This window comes from Apium graveolens, chromosome 4, assembly GCF_009905375.1.
Source record: "Apium graveolens cultivar Ventura chromosome 4, ASM990537v1, whole genome shotgun sequence".
Classification (NCBI taxonomy): Eukaryota; Viridiplantae; Streptophyta; class Magnoliopsida; order Apiales; family Apiaceae; genus Apium; species Apium graveolens.
The window spans coordinates 4600270-4625521 of NC_133650.1; the positions used below are offsets into that span (position 1 = coordinate 4600270).

General features: G+C 39.5%; 2 protein-coding genes across 2 annotated transcripts; both read right to left on the reverse strand.

Moving 5' to 3' along the window:
* Positions 1-7093: 7093 nt before the first annotated feature.
* LOC141718209 (uncharacterized) lies at positions 7094-7684 on the reverse strand. The gene has a single exon (XM_074520584.1). The coding sequence runs from the start codon at positions 7682-7684 to the stop codon at positions 7094-7096; it is 591 nt and encodes a 196-aa protein (XP_074376685.1).
* Positions 7685-16239: 8555 nt separating this feature from the next.
* Positions 16240-19527, reverse strand: LOC141718210 (uncharacterized). The gene is made up of 4 exons (XM_074520585.1): positions 19066-19527; positions 17290-18033; positions 16819-17052; positions 16240-16746 (listed from the first exon to the last, which is right to left on the reverse strand). Exons 1-4 carry the CDS (start codon positions 19525-19527, stop codon positions 16240-16242), a joined length of 1947 nt encoding a protein of 648 aa, XP_074376686.1.
* Positions 19528-25252: the final 5725 nt, after the last annotated feature.

A 25252-nucleotide genomic window follows, 5' to 3' on the forward strand; every position in this document is an offset into this window, starting at 1 on the left:
AATTTTTTAATTTTTATATTTTTTTACAACTACTAGTCTATTCTAGAGTAGAATCTCGATAAATGAATATTCGATAAAAAAATAATATCGTCGAATGAATATTTTTTTGGTGCCAATATAATAAATATAATGTACTTTTGATCTCGATAAATGAATAATATCGATTAATGAATAAAATATTTCGATCTTAAGGATATTCATTTATCTTACAGAATTACAGTACAATTATGTATAAGAAATTTTACTGAGACTCTGCTTCTCGATTATTCTCTACCCTTTTATTTCACTTGCTATTTGTATAAAGTTGTTTCTACTTGAAATTTACACTGTTATGTGAACCCACTTTGCTTTAACCTTCTTTTTATTGCTTTTTTACTTTCCCTTACATTATTAGCAAAATTATATTTATAATCTGTGCAAGATACATATATATTTTAAAATCGTGCAAGGTACGTCATCCTTTATAACTTGATAAAATTTTTTATTAACTTCAATATATTTTTAGGTATTTGTAATTTAAGTTAATAACGGTTATTGTGAATTAATCATACTATATATGTGTTTTTGTATGATACCTAAAAGATACGTAAAAGATTCAAATCTAATTATATTATTGTCAGTAAATATTTAATATTTCGTTATATAATAAACATGAATAATTTTGTAATAAGTTAAATAATATGTGATCTACTAGTCTATATTTGAACTTCACTACGATACGATCCATTGCATAAATGTAATTATTTTTTACTGCGATACGATCCATCGCATAAATGTATTTTCATTTGTATTTTTTATTACGAGTAATAACGAAAAGCGTATGTTACAGCATAAATACCGTCTAATTATTTCATAAATGAAAGTAATAAATAAAAACTAACAATTAAATAGTCAACTAATTGGGGGGATATAAAAAAATGGAAGTAACAGGTTTTGTCGCCGTGACTCCTCCATTACTAAACCAAGTTTCCAGCCGGATTCCTACAGTATCCCCGTCATTAGTGTTCTCGGGATTTGTGCTAATTTGCTATTTATTCTTTTTCCTTTAATTATTTTTCTTGTTTTTTTGCCTTAAAAATCTACTAATGTGTACTTTCTGAGCTGATCGGTTACAAATATTTTACTTAACCCATGTTAAAGCACGATGTTTACAGCTCAATGAAATCAGATCAACGGTCATCATGTTTCAACTGTCCCCCAAATGATTAGTTGCCCCCTAATTACTTTTAATCTCCACCTTGTTTGATACTCTACATTTCTCAAACATAATTCGAATTCGATTTGTTTAACCAAATTCCTTCTCTCTCTTTTTTATCATTTTTCTTAATTAAGTTTTTATTCTATTCCAATAATTTTTTAATTTATTTCGATTTTGTTTGATCTCTTCTTAATTGTGAGAGTTTGATTTTTCATGTTGTTCATCATGTCCAGGATTGCAGATCTGCGATATTTTCATCATATTAATTTCATGCATCTATGGTCGATTGCTCAAACAACAATTAGATAATTACAATATATACACGTCTCTTCAAAAAATTGCTTGATTGTCTATCCAACATGGAAGGATTCAACGACGATATGATTATACTTTTATTCAATTTCGATTATATGTGTAGATGCCGTATAATTTTTTATTAAATAATTATTTTCTATTTCAAAAAAAATTATAAAGGTAATTTGAGTTACACTAGAAAATATTTGTTACTCGTAAAATTTACGTACAACCTATTTATGTCAAGAATTGCAAACCAACAAAACTAAGTTAAACTTAATTTTTTTTTTAAAATCGAGTCGAGTACAGTCGAGTTTAATAAATGTACAAAATTAGTAACCAAGATTTTTAATAATATTATAATATATTTACTCAATTCAAAATTAAGAAAAATGTAATAACATATTTATTATATAGTAAGGACTTATATCTGGTCATAAATACGATTTTCGTTTGTTAGAGCATCTCCAATGCTTGTTGGCTAAAATGATTGGCTAAATAGTACGAAATATTGATTATCTAAAATTTATTCAATCTATACGAAATTTTTGTTCAATGAAGTTGGCTTGATTAACTATATTTTAAAAATAGTATGTTATCATTTTTTGAAGTTGTTATAAATGAAATATTTTATTTTGATATGATAACCTATGATGTGACATTTGACTACAGGTTTGTAGAGGTTAATCAAATTTAAGGTTGACTATATTTTTAGCTAACACAAATTTACCATTGGAGTGAATATTTTTTTATAAAATTTTTATAATTCATAATTATGGTATGACACTTATATTTTTAGTTAAGTATTTTTTAACATTGGAGATGCTCTTATGAAATATGTTTACGGCCAATCAACAATGTTTGCTACTTGCTCAACATTTTAACATTTTTTGCGAGTGGCTATGTATAATTATTCACTCTGTATTAATTTTAATTTAGGAAGTATTTCAACTGTATTTATTTTTACTTTAGGAAGTATTTCATCTCCTTCCTTTCTTGGGTGAAGAAATTATTCTGTATACATGTGCATTCTTAAAATATGTACACAAAAACAGAGCTCCTCTGAGTCATCCAAATAATACAGTATAAATTTAAATTAAATATTTATTTATTTTCTTTGTAAAGTTTGATTGAGATGATGTGAACTAAGTTGTATTTTTGTACACCTATATATATGGAAAACAAATAATTTTGTGAATTCATAAATCATACAAGGAGGTGATGTAAAATGATTCCTCAAGTCCAACCTAGCACGTGACAAAGTTAAGATAGTAGTGTCAGCTCTCATGTGAGACTCTTTAAATTACTCCACAAATAAAAACACATCCGTTTCGAAATGTTTGCAGTTATTTTTATAAATTTATTTTATTCAATTCAATATTTCAATAATAATCTTAATTTAGTATATTATCTATTTTAACCACGCAATTCAGAAGAAAATATTTCCGTAAATTAAATATATATAGTTAAGTTATATGGAGACCATGTTTTTGTTGGAGACTTGGAGACCGCTTATGTTCTGCAGGTAAAATTTTGCATAAAAACACTGCAAGACTTATTATTTTGTTAATCATGTTCTGTAAAAATTATTATTTTATTGAAAATCTTGAATATCATATATGTGCTGAATGTAGAACATTACAAAATATTTTATTTTACAAAATATGTCTGGTTTGCAGAACATACACATTCTACCTATTAAATTTAAAAGATCTTCAACAATTTTAATGAATTGGCGATATTTGATGAACATACATTACAAAATAATGTATTTTATAGTGTTTTGATTGCAGAACATAAGTGTTCTTCAAGATCTCCGATAAAATTGTGGTTTTCATAGAACCTGACTTATATATATATATATATATATGTTAAAATATATACGGAGTAATTGATTTGTATTCGACTCAAAACAAGTTTTTTCTCGAAAATGACTCAAAACAAGTTCATGACTCCACGTTATAACTATTTTTTTAGGCTTGTAGTGTGTGTATATATACATTTCATATAATATGGTCCTCCATGAATAAAAAACATATATATATATATATCATAGTCGGTAATTAAATTGTGAAGTATATAATTTTTGACATATGTAAAATTTATGTAAATATATATATATTTGATTTGAATTGTACATTTGAAGTATGTGATGGTTGTGGCAATTTTGATGATAGTTAATAATGAACGTAATTATATTTGTGATAATAGTTCAAGTCGTAATAAAAGTCGAAAACGTAAAAAATCGTTATTGTTTTGCTATTTTACTATGTAATATTAGTTGAAATCGTGATAATAGTCCAAGTAATAAAAGAGTCGAAATCGTGAAAGTAGTCAAAACTGTAAATGCAGGATATACTTACTCCATCCAATTTTAGTTGTCACATTTGAATTTGTGCCGATCAAATTGACTTAAGTTTGACCGAAGTTTATTAATAATTTATAATTGAACAAAATAAAAAATTACATCACTAGAAAGTAGATTTAATCTACTTTAATATATAATTTTTAGTTTTTCGAAATAATATAAGAATAATGTTTAATCGTTGGTCAAAAATTGGTCATTTGACTTCTATAAAAGGAAATGTAACAACTAAAATGGGACGGAGGGAGTAACTTTTTACGTAATTTTGAAGTTACCCATCAAAAATTTTATAAATAAAGAAGTTATAACATGAGGTGATGGGAATACATTCAGAAATAATTGCGACTTGCGAGTCATTTCGTTTGGTTGGAAAAAGGCCAATCCAGCTGTGGTCAAAGTCCAGGTCACTGCACTACACCTCTAGTGCAACTCAAACGGAGTTTTTAGATTATAGGTCTTCAATTATTGAATTAGTCGCAACTCGTAACCCCGTTCCTGCTTCGCCCGCTTGGACCTACTCGTTTCCCAATTTACGGTTAAACATCTATGGATTAATAATCGATAAAGTAATAATCTCGTTAAAATAATATTTTTTTTCCGGTCCCAACATAATAAACACACTATATTTTTACTCCTGGTAACTTAATAATCTCGTTAAAGTAATATTTTTTCTTGGTCCCGACCCTATCACTTTAAAGAGGTTTAAGTGTATAAAGAAAAACGAATTTTCTAGTGTGTGCCCAAGAGCAAATGCTAAGAATCCGTGTCTGATAAGTTGTTAAAATTTTATTGCTGGACAGCTTATTAATAATGATGGACCCCGTGCATGCACAAAAATTTACACCAATAAAATTTTCACAACTTATCAAATACAAATTCTTAGCATGTGCCTTTGGGCACACACTAGAAAAACCGTTATGGATCACATGTATATATATACGTGTCCAGATCAAAACTCGTAACGTGTATAACACATTATTTGATAAAAAATTGGAAAATGAATTAGGAATATTCAACACTATTAATTTATAAACCGCATATTTATTTATTTTTAATTTTGAAAGATGCCTATTCGTTTTTTACTCTCACGTGCGAGTCATTTTTGCATGTACACAGCTAACGTGGCTGCACGTGTAAGGGAAAATCACGTGAATTACTTATGCATTGCACATGCCTCTTCTCCTTAATTTCTGGCCTTGACTCGGAGAATACAAAGAAAGCCTAACATAAGAATCACCATTTTTACACAACTCAATTATTGCTTTAGCTTGGTTTCTTAAGGTTGAAATTATCACCGAGTTGGTGGTAGACATGTCAATTTGTATCGGGTCGTGTCGTGTACCTTGACACCCTACATGATACGAAATCGATTCGTGTACTTAAATTCGAATACTATCGGAAAAAATGAAATTATATAAATGTACACGAAATTTTGTGTTTATAAGAAAGTACATGAAACGAAAAAATTGTAAGAGTCAGTTGCATTTTAGTGACAATAGTTTATACATAATTAAAAATATTTGTTATTGACTAAATAATTTGTTCCAGCTAGAGGTCGAATTAGTGTACTAGTTAATTTTGAGTTGGTTTATCATTAAGTTTGAATGGTTCGATTTAAATCATAATTTTATGGTTTTCTCAAAATTTATTTTAATTCAAACTTGATAACATTTTTACATTTGAAAATTAATTATCTTTCACCGATAAATGTTTTTAAAATTTTAAATTGCTATTTTTCACGTATATTCCTTTCTTCTATTTTTCAATATATTAAAATATTCAGATATATTTACTTTTTTTCCACTCTTTATAAACTCTAGCAACAGATTTATAAAAATTAAAATATATTCATTTTTTGAAACTAGATAGAAAGTTCGGCCACCGATTAACAAATTTGAAATTATAGCTACCATTTTGAAATTCGGTATAAATAATGACCACAGAAATGTAACTTACTAAAAATATAATAATAATTTACATTTTAAAATTAAAATGACAAACCCTAGGCACTAGATTATTCAATATATCCGGAAAAATATAAAGAAAGACTTGGGCTGCACTGAGATTGTCTTAATAGTAAAGGGCTTAAGGCCCGTCTACTAGAACAAGTTGTGTGCATATAACAAAGTTACCAAAACATTTGGAGACTTTTTTAGAAAAGATTTGTATCAAAAGGCCCAAATAAGCCTGACAAAAAAGGGCCCAAATTAAAAAGTGGTCAGCGGTTGTGAGTTTTGTTTATTTAGAATTTGTTCGGGATGTACCGGAATTTACAAGTTTTGATTTTATAGACTCCGAAAATGCTTATTCGTAACCAATAAGTACTTGAGAAAACTGGGTCTGACGTTGATCTTAGATATTTTGTGGAATATGATGTCCCCTGTTCTATTCTATTATGTCGTGATTAATAATTATATTTAGGAAAATGTTTGGGGTACAGAATAATATACAGAATTTTGTACATAATATTATATGGAGTGTTTTAATTGGAATGATCACTGCATTTATATCAACAAAACAAATTAAAACACCCCACATCAAATGTAATTTCATTATGTACAAATATTTTGTACAAAATTGTGTACACGTAGCACTACTCTTATATTTAAGCCGTTTGTTCTGCAAGGTGAAGTCCCAAAAACTCTTGAATGGAACTCTAGTTGTACCACTAGGATTTAGCGATAAAAAAGACGTTGATGACCAACAAATGATTGGTGCAGTGGTTGAGATGTTGTCCTCTTTGCAGAAGATCAAGAATTCGACTCCTGATATGTGCACGCGTAATTAATCAGTTAGCAAAGTAGATCTACTCTTGAGTTTCTTAATAAACCTTCAAGCACAAAAAACATCTTGTAAATGTTTATGACCAGTAGATTGCACTTGATAACAACAGATCATATAAATACTCAGAAACATCTCCAGGGTTTATCAACAATGGTATATTTCTTGAGTAGAAAAAACAAAGGGTGACTTAAGTACAAATGTTTGCTTGATTAAGGTTTTCAACCATAGATGGATACAATACAAGTACAGATCCTCTAACTCAACTATGTTCGCACTTCACATAGAAGCACGAGACACAGAAAAAACACAAACGTGTACAGAGTTTTGAGGTCATACATCTCGAAAAAACGAGTGAACTTAAGAACAATGCAAGAATCCTAAATACTAATGACCTGAAACTTGTCGAAATTTTAGGTTACCAGTACTGGAGAGAACACGAAAACATTACTCGATCATTTGGCTACGTTGAGGCTATTCATCTCTCTGGTAATGGCTGGAATACAGCTCGAGCTCCTCGCAATGCCTCCTTTTTTAACAGCTTCATTTTTCCTGTAATTCATAGACTTGGCTCGGACTCCTCTTCCTTCTGCTCTGGCCTTCTTCAAAATCTCTCGCATAGCCTCCGCTTGGTATAAAACCGGATAAGCTCTTCCAAATTTGTTAAACCTAACACAAGCACTCATATGACTACTCAATGCCTCTTCTCTTTTTCCACCGTTTTTATCCATCTCTTCCTTGACTGCCTCTGCACACAATCCGCAAATCCATTTCCCCATGAACTTTTCGCGTATTTTCTCTATGTACTCGAGTGTGCACTCCTCAATCATGTCACAACATTCACATCTTGCATCCTCCACTTCAGACAGTGGAGGTAATGCATTTGTGTTTGCATTCATATCTGCCCTGCTGAGCTCAAACGAAGCGTCAGAAACGCTTCGTTTGAGGCCAGTAGTTTCTGATGATGATGACAGAACTCTCGGAGGATTCAAAGCGTTGCTGGAACGTGAGTAGGAGCTAACAAGAGACTCTCCATGTGGTGCCATTGACAAACAACTGAATCTATCTGCAAAGTTAAGATTCAATAAAAATCGAAAAACTTGAAATTGTTATAGGAGTTAGCTTGCAGGGAAGAGCTTGTTATGATCTATTGGAATGAGATGGAGGTATTTATAGAGAAGTGTTTGGTGTAGTTCAAGTACATATTGGTGGTCCATGAGAACTCACGTATCACTATTCACTTTTAAGTGTGAAGTAGTCATGAAAAGGATGGATTTTTCATGAAGGGCTGAAAACAAAAGCAGACTTTTTCTTTCTTTTTATTAGGTGAAATCTCATAACTGCACATCTGATTCTGATCGCACATATTTATTATGTATATTTACATGCAAATAAGTTGCATATTCAGGAATGTGATTATGTGATGCATGTTGACATATTAGTATAGCTATAGCATAATAGCATGCATCTAAGACCTACAGATAATTAGTGTTCAACACCTGAAACTTCCTCTAGTTAACCTAGTTAGTTAATCTGGAATGTGGTTCTGAATTCTGATCAAGTCATTAGAACTGACCTTCTGTACGAGAAGGTTGAGATTACACTATATTTATCTAAAGGAGGAACCTGCTCCACAACAATCTATTATTTGGCAACAAACTATCCGATATAATTTCTCAGAAAGAACAAAAAAACCTAGAATTGGTGTATTAAGCGCATATAGATGACGTCGGTCTTGTATTCAAAAAATATGTTCAGTATTCATTATCCTATTATTTTCGATAATAATAGCTATAAATCTTTTGATTGTATGTAATCCAACTTCATTACCGTAAATTGATAAACTTAATGTGCCCGTTTAGGAAATCTTAAAATAACTAACTTATGAGTGATAAGTAGATGGATACTTACTATAAGTTAAATAAGTGTTTGGTTAATCGTCAGATTTTTTTTTACTAAAATAAATAAATTTTAAATACAATTATCTTAATTCATAAATTTTAAATTAGAAAGACATGTAAAAACATAAATCTTAAATTAAAAGTTAATAAAAAAATCGAAAAATAAAAATAAGTTGAGAAAAAGTACGTCACTGCTAACATTCAAGTTATAAATTGTAAATTTAACTTATAAACTGTATCGACAAACACTCGTCGATAAATACTTACGAGCTTATAAGTGAATAAGTCACTTATTTTTTGCGGCCAAACAGGCCCTAAATTACAATGATTAGATTAATGTCCATAAACCATAACACAGTATGTGGTGATAAGTCGGCCGATTTTAAATTTCTACATATCAGGAAATAGGTTCTTCGTAGACTTCGGACATAAGTATATTTGTTTTAGTAAAAGTAGTTCTTTACTTCACGTGTAGACAATCTTCAACCTTATAGATCTTAGGTATGTTTTTTTTGTGGAGGAGGTGAAATGTACACCGGATTCTGTAATTTACAGACCTCTAGTTGATTAGTTAATTACGATTGTTTGGAAATATTTTTATCTTTTTATAGTTAAGCATACCCACAAATTTCTTTTATCTTCCACAGGGTTTGAAACATTGACATCGGATAAAGCAAGGATGATACCACTTGAGTAAGAGATTAATTTTTATTTAAAATGAGACCACTAATCAGCGATTATTGACAAATCATTTACCTATAATTATGGTACAAATTTTGAAAATCGAAATTATTCGGTTTACTTTAAAAAAAATAAGGGTAAATTTGACCAGATAAATATGACTGCCGCTAAATTTGACCGACGTTGATCATATTTATGATCAACTTACATATATAACTGGTCAGACTTAAATTTGACTGCCGGCGGTCAAATTTAATGTCAACCATCGGTCACATTTTAGTCGATCATATATATTTAGTTTTTACGATTGCAAAATAAAATGGAGGGAAGTTTCCTGTGAGCTCAGCCAAAATTGAGCGGCATAAATATGACCGCATACAGCCATATTTAGTCCAGGTAAAAAAAAAATTGGCGCTAAAATTCCTGTCAAAGGTAAAGAAATTATCAGGAAATAAATTTGACCGAAGTGGTCATATCTATTTGCGATTTATCGAGTAATTTTTGAAAAATTGAAGAATTTATCAGGAATCGGTCAAATCGGACAAATATTTTTGACCGATTTGTGAGAAATTTATCTAATAATTTTGGAAATCGGCCAATTTTTATAACACATGTGATATTATTTTTTTTACAGATAAAAATAATTCAAAAATAAAAAATTTAAGTGTTGAAAGTGCAAAGTACCTTCTACATCCACATCAATTTTTCATCGTAAAATTATTCACCAAAATTTTACTACGATAGATCGCTTGTGAGGACAAGGACCATAGGGTCCAAAAATTGAACGTTTAGTTGGTTATGTAAGTTTTGATTGCTTCTCTTCACTTGTATGTGGAGCTAGTTACTTCTCGTAATTTCTAGTGGACTTTCTCACAGTTGTTTATAAAGTTATACAGACTGTTTAACAAAGGGAAAAAATGAGGTCCTGATTATATGATGTAGACACAACGAGGTTGATGATGCGTGACTGAAAATGTAACATGTAAAATATGTCAATTCTCACGTGATTTATATGTATTTTGTACTGGTGGTCGATCATTTAGCTGCCAAAATATCTTCAACTTTTGAGCTTGCAACTTGTTTAGTTTGTGTTCAGTATTTTTTCTCTGGTTCCGAGTCTTATCGGTTACTTACATGCGTATCTATCTGGTTGTTTATCTTTCTTTTAGTATTAAAAAGGTATCCATGCATGCTTCACAATGTAAAAGTGAGCCATGCAAATGCAACTTGCACTGTTCATTTTCAGTGCACATGTATTAGAGAGAGAGAGATAGAGAGGGGGGAGGGAGAGGGAGAGAGAGAGAGGGAGAGAGAGATTATTGCAATGACTGCTTATGGCCGGATAAATGCAGAGAGATTTCAGTACAGGCTGACTGCTAAAGGATAAATGCTGAATTTTGTGAACAGTCATGCTCGAAAATAGAGTAATGGATTCTTCCATTTAACTGTTTTGTGTTTATATATGATAGTGCAATGTTTTTTTGCTAATTATGATAGTGCAATTTTTTGTCTTTTTGGAACTATTTATACGGTGCTTATAATAATTTAAATATTATATACATTTTTATATAAATTATTTGTTAAATAAATTAAATTGGTCCCAAATTCAACTAATAAAAAAAACATTGGTCCAAAATTCTTGTTTGGAACATCATAAAAGAATTTTTTTAATTTATTTATAAGATTGGTCAAAACTACCAAAAGTTGAACAAATATATTGTTTTATCTTTTGCTATTTTAAAAAAGTTTAGCTCATATATTTTCGAGATTTACTGGAATTATTGATTTCAATTTTGGCATTCATAATAGAGTAATGTTACTGTTATAGGGAGAATTTCGTATAACAATGTTGTGGAGGTTAATGGGCGGAACAAAGATCAAGGATGGTGTTCGAGGGCGGAGGAAGGTTGTTTGGTGGTGGCTGAGCTTGTATGTGACTCCTCAAGAGAGAATAGGGTTTATTATTCTCTATCAAGTGTCGACTCATCTCTCGTACAAGTGCCTACGTACCCTATTTATAGGGATCAAGCCTCACGTAGTTCTTGGGGAACAAGTCACGTAGGCTAGGGTTATGACTCTTCAGCCCGTGCAGCCCAAGCCCACGATAAAGTCAGGCCTTCAGCCAATTAGTCACGTAAATCTCGATCGGCTCCACACGCTTCCTACAATCTCGCGGCATCTCCGCAATCCTTCCCGTGATTGTAGGAACAACCCGTGTCGACCCCGAAATCTACGAGCAACTCAGTCATCTATGAGTCACTTTCCATGTTGCACACAAAGTCTTTCGATGCGGCCCGGCCTGGTCACCTCGGCCCGCACCGCCTTCAAATAATAAATATAATGTTACCTCTGTTTCTATAAGATGTGGGCTCATGAGCTCAGCCCGCGTGTGGGCAGCTAAGCCCACCTCGCATGAAGGCAACTGAGCCCACCTCGCGTGGGCACAACCGAGCTCAGCTCGCATATGAGAGCCCAAATGACAAATGTGAGCTCACCTTACATGTGTGAGCCCAGCTCGCATGTCCTCACTTGAGCCCAGCTCGCATGTTTGAGCCCAGCTCTCATGTCATGAGCCCAGCTCGCATGTGAACCCAGCTCGCATGTTACGAGCCCAGCCCGCATGTGAACCCAGCTCGCATGTTACGAGCCCAGCCCGCATGTGCTGGCCCAAGTCATATAAATCCATGGTTCTAGCCCACACACAAGAGTCCAGCTATTTAGTGCACCCACAGGGACCTGTTTAGGGCCCATGACCGAAAGCGGGCATAACAACTACCCCCCAAAATTCCTGGTCGCATCTTGAGGCTAGGTATTTTCTAATCTTTTTATGACCTCGCAAGTGTAAGCCCACCAGGCCACACCAAGCCGCCTCGCGTGTCTCGCCTCGCATGCCTTTCATCTTTGCATTCATTTTGACAGCCGTTGGACAGCTGGCGTGGGGATTCATGTCATCTTATGAGATGACGACACGTGTCGCCTCCTCCTTTCTCTCTCCTATCTCCTATAAATATATGAGATTTCAATTCATTTCTCACATTTCCAAAAACACTTCCTGAATTGCTGCTCAATTTGCTCAAGGATCTACCACGGCGAAGATTATCATTTCAACAAGAACCGTCTACCAGCGGCGATATTCTCCGGGACCAGATTCATCAGGATCTTCATACACCTCTCCCACAGGTACTCTTCGATTCGAGCCCGTTTTTTATTCATGCTTTATTCACGCACACCATGCGAGCACACACCACCTGTTCGATGCGAGTTCACACACAACCACAACGCGCGATGCGAGCCCTTTCGCTCGTTTAGATACTTAGGTGCGATCCCGTGTGAGATGTGAGGACACTTAGGTGCGATTCCATACTTGTTTTTTTTTTGTTTTCTTTTTTAGGGCCACACACTAATTTTCACCATCTTTTACAGATGTCGAGTGCGTCTTCAGCCCGCTCCTATGGATCATCTCGCTCTTCCTCGAGCCCGGCTCGCACCTCTGCTAGCCCGACTTGCTCTTCAGCTACTCCATCTCCATTAAACCAATACCCTCCTGAGCAGCGAGGCTCCAAGGACTTCCAACGCGAGCTGACCTCTCTTTCTGGTCGTCTTAGCCAACCTATCTCTCCCGGCTCAGCTATCACCCCTCAAGGGGCTTTGAACATTGCCAGAGTTGAGAACTCGATGCGAGCAGCTGGATCCGGCTCGCTTGATATTCACCTCGACCCGAACCCTGAGGATTTTACCAGGGAGAAGAATATATATAATTGGAGAAATAGGCCCGTGGACCTCTCTCATATTCCAGCCTCCCTTGGGGTAGAAGAGCTGCTAAACCGCGAGCCTGCTCCCTTGGATAAAGACCGAGCCGAGGAGATTTTAAGAGAAATGGCTGAAGAGAGGGCAGCCCGTCTGAGGCAAGCAGCAGCTAACCACCTCGACCCCATTCACCTTGACTCAGAATCAACTGACAGCGACCTGGGGAGTGCATACTATGACACCAGGAAGAAAGGAAAAGAGCCTGTAGCTGCTGAATATCCCATCCTGGGACTCGAGGGTGAAGATGACGGCTCGCATTGGTCCTATGACTCTCCTCAGAGCGAGGAGGTGGCAGATGTTACAAGTCAGTACAAGATTTGTAACTATAATTATGCCCCCGCGGCCTCTCCTGAGCCTTATGTGCCTCCTGCCCAGCCCGAGCTCGAGGGTGAGATTGTTTTCAAAAGGCAGATCATTCCTGATGGGGAGGAGAGCTCAACTGCAAACGAGGAGGTTAAGGTGCTCGCTTGCCGCGACCTGCCTACCTCGCTGACTCAGAAACATCTGGCCGAGCACATTGAGCAGTTTCAGCTCGAGGGCCATATTGTCTTGCCCCTACCTCATATGAGATGCTATAGATTCAATCACTCGGAGAATGGAGGCAGGGTGCCTCGCATGGTCTTGTCCACCTTCCTATTAAGGCTGGGAATCTCCTCTCCTCTTCATCCCTTCATCAAAGATGTTTGCGAGTACTTCCAGCTCGCACCCCTTCAGATCAATCCAAACGGATACCGGGCCGCCCTCGCATTGTACATCATGTACCACAAATGCGGGTACCCTTCTCTAACCGCGAGGCAACTGGGTTACTTCCTCCATTTGAAGCATTCTCCTAACGACTTTGGGTATTTCTACTTCTCTGTCTGGCCGTGCTTCAACAAGAAGAACCTCATCCACAACGGGTCGAGCAACTCAGGGAAGTGGAAAAGCCCTTACTTCTATATCCACGAGGTGCCTCGAGTCCAGACTCATTTTTATTATAATCCATGTAAGTTTTCTCCTGCCCGCTCTCGTCTCTTCTACCATAGCTCTTTCCTTTTAACAAGAATTTCTTTTATCTCCAGCCACCCCGCCTCGCACTGTCCTTGTGGGACAGGAAAAGATAAACGCGGACAGTCTTCTAAACCTTCCTAAGGCGGACCGGGACATCCGAAAACTCATAACGACCTCCAATCTGGTCGCATGTGGGTTTTTGAAGGAAGGAGTGAGGCTGACTCCTCAGAAGAAATCTAGGAAGAGATCCAGAAAGGGTAAGAATATCGGGTCCGCACGTCCGGGCCTGGCTGCTCGCATGCGCGAGCTCGTGTGCTCGCGTGCTCACTTTTCCTGCATGCATCTCGTTTCACATCGCACTTTAATTCTCCGTATTTTTCACCTGCTCGCATTACTTCTTTACTTTGCATCTTGCTGTGACTAATCTATTGCTTTGTTGTTTTCTTTTTCAGAAATGGCCATCTCCCCTATCCCCTTCATGGAAGAGGCTGAGCAGGCTGCGGCCTCGGGCCCAGTTCAGCCCGCAGCTGCGAGCACAAGGGCTCGCTCTCAGGCCAATCCTCTGGCCCGCATGACTACTCTCTCCGAGCATCTCAAGGATTCAGGGCCCTCTCCTCGACTAAAGAGGCATAGAGGTAAAGAAGGAAAAACTGGCGAGCCTGAGCCAAAGAAAGCTGCTCCCTCTGATGCTCCTCTTCCCTCTTCTTCTTCTGCCAATATGGTTGCGACCACATTCGGCCGGCTCGCCCAAGGTCACATCAGCGAGCAGGATTTAAAGGATTGGTCTTCTTCTGCTCTCGAGGTTAACCAGGATGCACTCTCCCGAGCCGCGGCCGAAGTATACTATCGTCAGTTGTCTAAGGCTCGAGAGATGCGAGCCCTCAGCCAGACCAACACAAAGCTCGAGGCTAAAGTCAAGTCCCTTCAGAGTAAGGTCGCTGAGCACGGGCAAGAGAAAGTTACGCTGGTGAACAACTATAATCAGAAGATAGTTAACCTGAACGCTGCTCACGACAAGGCCTTAAGGGAGCAAAAGGAGGCTCATGACCTGGCTGCTGAGGCATGTAAGAAGGAGAAGGATGCCCTCGAGGAGAGGGTGCTCGAGCTGGAGGGATCAGTCTCTGCCCTGACCGAGGGCCGTGAGGCCGCCCTCGCTGATGCTAGGAACCTGGGGGCCAGGAATTTCATGAAAGTCTTTATGAAGAAGGTTCCTGACTTCGATTGGGCGGCTCTGGGTGCGAGCACAGCGAGGCATGCTGACAAGTTGAAGCTGGAGATGGAGAGGGATGCCCAAATTGCTGAGGAGGCTCGGCTCGCGGCCGAGAAGGCCCAGGTCGCTGGTGAAAATCGTGAGGGAGCAGAGGCTGATAACCCTTAATGTAATTTTGATTAGAACTAGACTTTTGACTGGGTAAGCGGGCACCCCTCTCGCCTCGCGCTTGTATTTGAAATATTCTGCCTCGGGGCATAACTTATTTAACTTTTGTTTGTATAAAATGTCTAAGTTTTTTGTGCCCGCGTATGTCTTTACGGTGCTAGCTGGTTTTTTTTTTTTTTTTTTACCATGCTTCTACTGACCAAAAAGTAATCATAACTCTGGCCGCTTATGGCGAGCGTTACCCCTTCACTGCGAGCCCAATTTATTCAGCTCGTGTCATTTGTTCAATAAAAAAACCATTGAAAGAGAATGCCAAGTGGAACAAGCCCGCATCGACTCACAGGTGTTGTAGGTGTGCTCGCACTAGGAGCTCGCATGTGTCTTCTCCTCGCATCATGCGACTTTGAGTATGTTTGATGGAGGGCTGGGCCCCCTGGGTCGCATTTATGGTTTTGAGGGCCAGGGTATGAGCTCGCATCGCGGGCCTATATCTCTATCCACATCTTTTATCTACTATGTGTTCGTATTTGTCTAAGCGGGCCGTGGCCCGGCTCGTTTCATGTTCTTGGCATCAAGCGGGTCGGGGCCCAGCTTGATTTAACATGTTAATAAAACAACTGTTCTGTCCTCGCATGGGTTCCCAAGGATGGGGTCCCCTGCTGGGTATTTAATCTATTAACAGAAGTTAAAATATCAAGTGCACAAATAGAGATCAATCGTTTATTCATAGATAATGGGAAGTGAAAGGAATACATGCTTGTGGTCTCAGGGAGGCACCTATATGGCACTACCCCTCGAGACTTAGGAATATTTGAAGATAATACTAAGTCTGAAAAGAATAATATTACTGATAATACTTGCGAAGGTGTTCCGCGTTCCAGGCTCTTGGGATCAACTTATCTTGCATATCATTGGGGTGGTAGGTTCCCTCCCAGAGCACCGATTTTATCTTGTAAGGGCCTTCCCAATTTGCTCCCAAGACTCCGTGACTCACCACCTTGGTATTTGGCATGACCCGGCGCAGAACTAAATCTCCCACCTTAAAAGTTCGGGCTCGAACCTTACTGTTGTAATGCCTAGCTGTCCTCTGCTGATATGCCGCAATCCTGATCTGAGCCTCTTCTCGAGTTTCTTCGATCATATCCAAATAGAACCGATGATTGACCTCGTTTGCCTCTGAGTCATAGTTGTCCCTTCGAAAAGATCCTGCTCCCACTTCAACGGGCACCATAGCTTCACACCCATACACCAGAGAGAAAGGGGTCTCTCCAGTTGTGGTTCGGGGTGTAGTGTTGTAAGACCATAGGACCTGGGCGGGTTCTTCTGGACATGCTCCTTTCTTCTCTTCAAGCTTTGCCTTTAAGGTATGCTTAATGATTTTATTAACAGCCTCTGTCTGCCCGTTACTCTGGGGGTGGCAGACTGCGCTAAAGCTCTTCTGAATCCCCAGCTGCTCACAAAACTCTCGCATCTCCTTGCTATCAAATTGCTTCCCATTGTCAGATATCAGCTTGTAAGGGATGCCATAGCGACATACAATAGCCCTGTATACAAACTCCCTGAGCTTTCTCGCTGTGATAGTGGCTAGGGGCTCGGCCTCTGCCCACTTAGTGAAATAGTCTACCGCAACTATCGCATACTTGACGCCTCCCCTGGCCTTCGGGAGTTCCCCAATCAGATCAATTCCCCACATGGAGAAGGGCCAGGGGCTCATGAGGGATGTGAGAGAGGCCACGGGGTTGTTGTAATAATTGGCATATCGCTGACACTTATCACAAGCTCGGGAGAATTCAAAGGCGTCTTTTTTCAGCGTTGGCCAGTAGTAGCCTTGACGGAGGATTTTCTGAGCTAGAGAGCTACCCCCCGAGTGATTGCCACAAATACCCTCGTGTACTTCCCTTAGGATGTAGTTGCATTCCTCCCCATGTATGCATTTGAGAAGAGGAACACTGAACCCTCTTCTGTATAGAATCTCGTCGTATATCACATAGCGGGCCGCTTTGTATTTTATTCTCCTTGTCTCATTCTTTTCATCCGGAAGTGAACCTTCTCTTATGTATGCTAGAATAGATGTCATCCACGTGGGGCCAAGCTCATTACTGAGGCTGCCCACCTCGTGCTCGGGCACACTGGGTTGCCTCTGTATATCAAGGGGCACGGTCCCTAGCAAAGTGCTCTCGCGGCGTGAGCCGAGCTTAGCTAGCTCGTCCGCGCCTTCATTTTGCCCACGCGGGATTAGTTCCAGCCTCACCTCGTTGAATCTTGCGATTATTCTCTGTGCGCACTTCAGGTAAAGCTCTGTTCTCGGCCCTTTAGCTTGATACCCCCCATTTATCTGATAGACCACAATCATGGAGTCACTAAACACATTCAAATTCTCGACCTTCATTTCCAAAGCTAGCTTGAGACCTTTGATCAGGGCCTCATACTCAGCATCATTGTTAGTTGCATGAAAGGCCAGATGGGTCGCACGTCTGATCTTGTGAGCCTCTGGGCTGATTAGCTCGATTCCAGCTCCTGCTCCATCACCGTTAGAGGCACCATCCACATATAGGCTCCACCATGGGGCACTATTTTGTCTCTCCAGTCCAACTTCTTCTGTGCTAGGTAGAACAACAAGGGCTCCCGGCTCCAATTCCTGATGTGGGGGAAATTCTAGCACAAAATCGGCCAGGGCTTGGCCTTTGATCGCAGTCCTTGGCTTATAATCCACCTCGAATTGGCCGAGCTCAACCGTCCACTTCAACATTCGACCAGAAGACTCTGGTCTATGCATCACTTGTCTGAGGGGGTAGGAGGTTCGCACTTCTATCTTATGTGCCTGAAAATAGGGCCTGAGTTTTCGGGAGGCCAGAATCAGAGCATACGCTAGCTTTTCGAGGCTTGTGTATCGAGTCTCGGCATCGGCTAGCCTTTTACTCACATAATATACCGGGAGCTGGACACCATCCTCCTCTCGGACTAACACTGCACTTATTGCAAAGTCGGAGACGGCCAAGTATAGGATCAAGGTTTCTCCTGCCTTTGGGTTGGACAACATTGGAGGGCTACTGAGATGCTTCTTTATGTTCTGAAAGGCTTCCTCACATTCTTCGGTCCACTTAAAGTTCCTCCCCACTCCTTTGATTACTTTGAAGAACTCTTGGCATTTATCGGAGGATTTTGAGACGAAGCAGTTTAAGGCAGCCACTCGTCCCGTTAAGCTTTGAACATCCTTCACCCGTCGAGGGGATCTCATCTCGAGTAGGGCTTGTATCTTGGCTGGGTTGGCCTCAATGCCTCTATGGTTGACAATAAATCCCAAAAACTTCCCCGATTCAACCCCAAACACACATTTCTGGGGGTTGAGCTTCATTCTGTACTCCCTTAGGATCTGGAACATTTCTGCCAGGTGGCGGACATGATCCCTCGCTTCTTTCGATTTCACCAGCATGTCGTCTACATAGGCCTCCATAGTCTTCCCCGATTGATGTTTGAACATCTTATTCACCAGCCTCTGATAGGTTGCCCCCGCATTAAGGAGCCCGAAGGGCATCCCGATGTAACAGTAAAGGCCCCGATCAGTAATAAAGGAGGTGTGCTCCTGATCTGGCCCATACATGGGGATTTGGTTATATCCCGAATAAGCATCCATAAAACTAAGCAGCGCGTGTCCAGCCGTGGAATCAACCAGCTGGTCGATGCGGGGTAGAGGAAAGCTGTCCTTCGGGCAAGCTTTGTTCAGGTCGGTGAAGTCTACACATGTCCTCCACTTGCCATTGGGTTTCTTGACAAGCACGGGGTTGGCCAGCCACACGGGGTAGAAGGTTTCTCTCACAAGTCCTGCCTCCATTAATCTATCCACTTCTTCTCTGAGGGCCTCTGCCCTCTCTCCACTAATCGGCCGTCTCTTTTGCCTAACCCCCTTCTTTTTCGGGTCCAAGTTGAGCCGGTGGCACATGACATTTGGGTCAATCCCTATCATATCGGAGTGTGACCATGCAAAGACATCCAAATTCTCCTTTAGGAAGCGGGCTAGATCCTCTCTCAAGTCAGGACTTAGGTTATAGCCTATTCTGAGTACCTTGGAGGGATCATTTGGGTCTACCAAGATCGGGATTATGTCCTCTGCGGCCCCGGCCCTCTCGACCATTGGGGGCATTCTCGGGTCTAAATCTGCTCAAGCCTTGCTAGTTTTTTCCATTTCCGTGATTGCCAAACCTTCCGCATCCTTGAGCTCGGTCTGGTGAGCTTGGGTCAGGTTTATCAAGCGTTCAGAGGTTGCAGTTACAGTTCGAGTGATTCCGTAGGGTGGGTCCATAGTGATTGTTGTTTCTTTGTGTGCCCACTTCCCTCTCCTAAGTCTTGTAGTGATTTGTTCTGGGCTCTTTTCTTCATCACTTGCTTCCTCTACAATCCCCTCTTGTATCAACATGATGGGCTGAGATGCTTCCATTAGTAAGGCCCCTGGGCGTGGTTCCACATGAATTCCCATGTGCTCGAAGTAGTTCTCGGGCAACTCCTCAATTGAAATCAAATTACAAGTCTCGTGGCCCTCAGGACGTATTATTTTCCTGCCATCTGCTTCTTCCATGGGGACGTCGCCCTCACCTGCTTCAGCTATCTCCCTTGAGGCATTTCTTGACTCGGCCGCTTTGAGTGCCTGGTTGTAGCAGACCCTGGATTCGTATTGACAGCTCTTCAAGATGCCTACCCCCGTGGGGGTTGGGAATTTTATCGTCATATGATGGATCGAGGTCACCATCCTCATCGCCCTCATAAGGGGTCTGCCCACTATAACATTGTAGGCACAAGGCTGGTCTACAACTGTAAACATAGCGATCTGGGTGGCCACATGAGGCTCCTCTCCTATGGTCACCGGGAGCCGAATTGTCCCTTTCACTCCGATCGAGTCTCCCGTGAACCCGTACAGGTGCCCACCTGTTGAGGTTAATTCTCTATCCAATAATCCCAGTTTTTTGTAGGCATCATAAGTCAAAACATCAGCCGAGCTCCCGGTGTCCACCATTGCTCGGTGAACATTCACCTACCCAATCTTTATTTTTATGATTAGGGCATCGGTATGAGGGTAATGCACCCATTTTGCATCATTCTCTTTAAACACGATATCATCGACCTCCCTTTCAAAGAGCTCCGGGGGCCTTTGGCTTAGATGATTGACGTTGGTGAGCGGCTTGTCCTTTGCTTCCCGGGCATATCTGTCCATCGCCTTCCGGCTGTCTCCACCAATGTGAGACCCGCCTAGAATAATATGAATACTACCAGCCCGAGGGACCCTTTCTTTATCTTCTGGGGGTGGAGGAGGGACGGTATGATAATCCGTCCTGTGTCTTCGAACCTCCTTGACAACCCACTCCGTAAGCTTCTCTTGTCTAATCAAAGTCTCGATCTCATCCTTTAGTTGTCTACAATCAGCTGTATCGTGTCCGGTGGCCTCATGGTATGCACAATACTTCGAAGTGTCTCTTTTATTGTAGTCTGTGAGAGGAGTTGCCTTCCTGAATACCCCCTTCCCCACATATGTAGCATATATGTGGTCGATAGAGGCTACCAGAGGGGTGTGTGTCTGCCATTTGCTTGTATAAGGCCTTCCCGAATCTTTAGTGGTCTCTTTGCCACGGGCAGACTTTTTCGGGCTCGAACTACGCCGATACGTCTTCCTCCTTTCGTCAGGGCTTGAGGATCGGTCCCTCTTGTCTCGATAGCTTTCGCTGATTTTCAGCTCTCTCATCGATTTCTCTACCCTCTTGAAGGGTTCGGCTTGTTCATAGAACTCGGCCAAGGTCCTCGGCTCACTCGCTTGGAGGCTTTTCCAAAATTTCGATCCTTCTTTCAGCCCTACTATCAAGAAATTTTTGATGGTCTCCTCACTGACTCCTCTCACCTTGGGGACCTCGGCGTTGAACCGACGAAAGTATTCTGCCAAGGGCTCCCCCTCCCTTTGCTTGATGTTGGCTAACGTGGCCACAGGAGGCGAATAGTGGAGGGTCGACTGAAATTGTCTGACGAACAAGTCCTCCAATTGCCTCCACGTTCTTATGCTAGCCGGTCCCAACTTGGAGAACCATTGTTGGGCACTACCTCTGAGTGATGCCGCGAAGAGTCTGCAACGGGTCATCTCCGGCACCTGATAGACTTCCATCTCAGTGTTAAATTGAATAAGGTACTCCGCCGGGTCGGCTTCGCCGTTGAATAGAAGGTCGGGGTTGTGCCTAAACACCCAAGGTAGGGGGGATGATCGGATAGCAGCCGTAAACGGAGAGGGGGCAGCCGAGGCAGGGGGCCCTCTCTTCTCTTGCTCCATCTCATCTAAGATCCTTCTCAGGTCCCTTACTCTAACAACTTCTCCTTCTCTGTCACCACCCGCATTACTCGAATGGTGTGAGCCCTGAGGTCGTTCGTGGCGTCCCCCTCTTCCAGCTCGGTCCTGCGACTCCTCTTCACGATTGTCTCTGCATCTATGTCGCTCCTCCCTCCTGGGTGAGGTGTGTTGACGTCTTTCCGGAGGGGTAGTTGCCCGTTCCCTTTTCGAGCCTCTTTTATCCACGGGCTCTTTCTCTTCTCTCTCCTTCTTACAATTCTCCAATTTGAGCCTGAGGTCATGCTCGCTTAGTTTTCTACCCACTCGGTCTAGCACGCTAGTTGACCTTGCCTCAGATGAAGCTGGCTTCGGCCCCGATCTCGTAGAGATCTGGCTGCCCCGCTCATCATGGCCTCGGGGTATATCTTCCTTTTCACGTGATGTTTCTTTCTTCTGTTCGGTCTCGGTTGCCACGTCATCAAAATCGTGGATCAGCTTCTTCTGAGGGCCTTTGCCCTTCCAGCTACGCTGTGAGACCTTGAGGCGGCGTGCCTTACGCTTGGCGTTCCAGACCGAGCTTCTTTCTACCTTTGACATTCGGGCGTTGATCTGATTCATCTGATTGACCAGCCCTTCGAGGTACGTCATCACAGCCTGCCCGTCCACGGTTGCAATTGGTGGAGGTGGCGCCTGATTCTCTGGGGGCGTGTGTTCGAAAGTAGGGTCCTTCTTGCCTCCGCTCCCTGGTGTCGTCGCTTGCTTGCTTTCTTTGGTCATCTTTCTCCCTAAGATGAACTACCCCTCCTTCTAGCGCCAAATGTTATAGGGAGAATTTCATATAACAATGTTGTGGAGGTTAATGGGCGGAACAAAGATCAAGGATGGTGTTCGAGGGCGGAGGAAGGTTGTTTGGTGGTGGCTGAGCTTGTATGTGACTCCTCAAGAGAGAATAGGGTTTATTATTCTCTATCAAGTGTCGACTCATCTCTCGTACAAGTGCCTACGTACCCTATTTATAGGGATCAAGCCTCACGTAGTTCTTGGGGAACAAGTCACGTAGGCTAGGGTTATGACTCTTCAGCCCGTGCAGCCCAAGCCCACGATAAAGTCAGGCCTTCAGCCAATTAGTCACGTAAATCTCGATCGGCTCCACACGCTTCCTACAATCTCGCGGCATCTCCGCAATCCTTCCCGTGATTGTAGGAACAACCCGTGTCGACCCCGAAATCTACGAGCAACTCAGTCATCTATGAGTCACTTTCCATGTTGCACACAAAGTCTTTCGATGCGGCCCGGCCTGGTCACCTCGGCCCGCACCGCCTTCAAATAATAAATATAATGTTACCTCTGTTTCTATAAGATGTGGGCTCATGAGCTCAGCCCGCGTGTGGGCAGCTAAGCCCACCTCGCATGAAGGCACCTGAGCCCACCTCGCGTGGGCACAACCGAGCTCAGCTCGCATATGAGAGCCCAAATGACAAATGTGAGCTCACCTTACATGTGTGAGCCCAGCTCGCATGTCCTCACTTGAGCCCAGCTCGCATGTTTGAGCCCAGCTCTCATGTCATGAGCCCAGCTCGCATGTGAACCCAGCTCGCATGTTACGAGCCCAGCCCGCATGTGAACCCAGCTCGCATGTTACGAGCCCAGCCCGCATGTGCTGGCCCAAGTCATATAAATCCATGGTTCTAGCCCACACACAAGAGTCCAGCTATTTAGTGCACCCACAGGGACCTGTTTAGGGCTCATGGCCGAAAGCGGGCATAACAGTTACAATACAAAAATGTACAAAAAATGTTATCTCTTCGGAGAACAAAAGTTTAATTTCATTATATTAAAAAGTCTCATTAAAAAGACTAAATTATCCTTATTTTTAATATTTATATAAAAGATGTGGTATGTGGGAATCGAACTCAAGTTATTTGATTCAACTATACAAGCTCTTACCACTATACCAGATTAAACAACACATAATATGTAAAGGTACTAAATGAATATTTTATTTAACTTTAAAGCTATTTACTTGAATTCCGCAAAAACAAAGATAATTAGTTGAATATTTATACAGTTAATTTTAAAGAATTGAGTTCCAGATATAAAATCAAGCATAATACATAAATGGATTATTATCTTATTTATTAATCATTTTTTAGTTTGAAAATATATATCATATATTTTTAACATACTTTTTATTATAAAAAGTAATTAAAATGTACATATATAATTTTAAAAAAAATATTGAAAATAGAATCGCTTGTATATAAATAATCTATATTGTTATTACATATTTAGATAAGTTCGAATTATAATGAGCCAATGCATTTTAAAACTTGGCCCATTGTTCAAAAAATACTCGAAATTTGACTACATGACCCGGCCGAAAAACATCGTCACATTGTACGTTTAGTAATTTAAATTACAAGTTCGGCGAGAATATCTTACCAATAATGTGAATTCTTTTAATATCTTGTGTTAATATAAATTAATGTGTTTGAGGTCTTTATAGGATCAAGTCAATTTATTATTTATATTAAAATTACTAACTTCACTGGTAACACATTATTATTTTTGGGATTTGTCCCAATTTTAAGAATATTTAAAATTTGAAATGAGATCTCACTAGATTTGTTAAAACTACGATGATATATTAAATCGATTTATTTTTCATTTTTCACGTAAAAAAACTAACTTTTTAAAAAGAATTCTTTTAGATCAGCATTGATCAAGATAATATTGTACAAATATTTTGAATTATTTAAATAAAAGTTATATCTATATTATATTGTAGCATTTGATTCAATGCATTTTATATTATTTAAGGAAAAAAACATATACTGTTCAATAAGAAGGAATTAACCAGTTAAACTGATATTTATAAACTTTATCGGACTGAATTTTTTTAATTTTAGAAGAATAGTATAAAATGTTATCAAATTATTATATGAAGAAATATTAGAGTCATAATGAAAGAAACATAAAAACGGTTTAAATAACGACATAAATACAATTTTTCTTTGGAATTCTTGAAAAAAATCACGAATATCAATATTAAGTCTTAAAAAATATATAATTCATTTTTATGTTACAACCATGATTGATACTCGCTTGCGTAAAAAATAGATATGGATTGTTTGTTAGTGATAATGTGAATACCATATATAAATTATAGCAATTTATTTATTACACAATTTTAATTATTGAATAATTATAAATGCATTTTATTTAAGTAATCAATTATCTCACTAGATGTTAATAATGATTATACATGTACATAAATCAGATATTTAGCATATAAATAATTGAAACCATCATAATGTACTAAGAGATGTAACATACAATAATTTACATGCTAACACACACATACATATAACTTAATCTTACTTCGTTAACAGTAGTGTAAATAAAAAGCTAACATTTTCCCATACATACATACGTTGAATTTCAAAAACTAATATTTTTCATTAAAATCAATTTTAATATTAACAATAATGTAAATTTTCTGTTAAAAAATAATAATATAAATTTAAATTATTATATATTATGATTGCAAGTCATT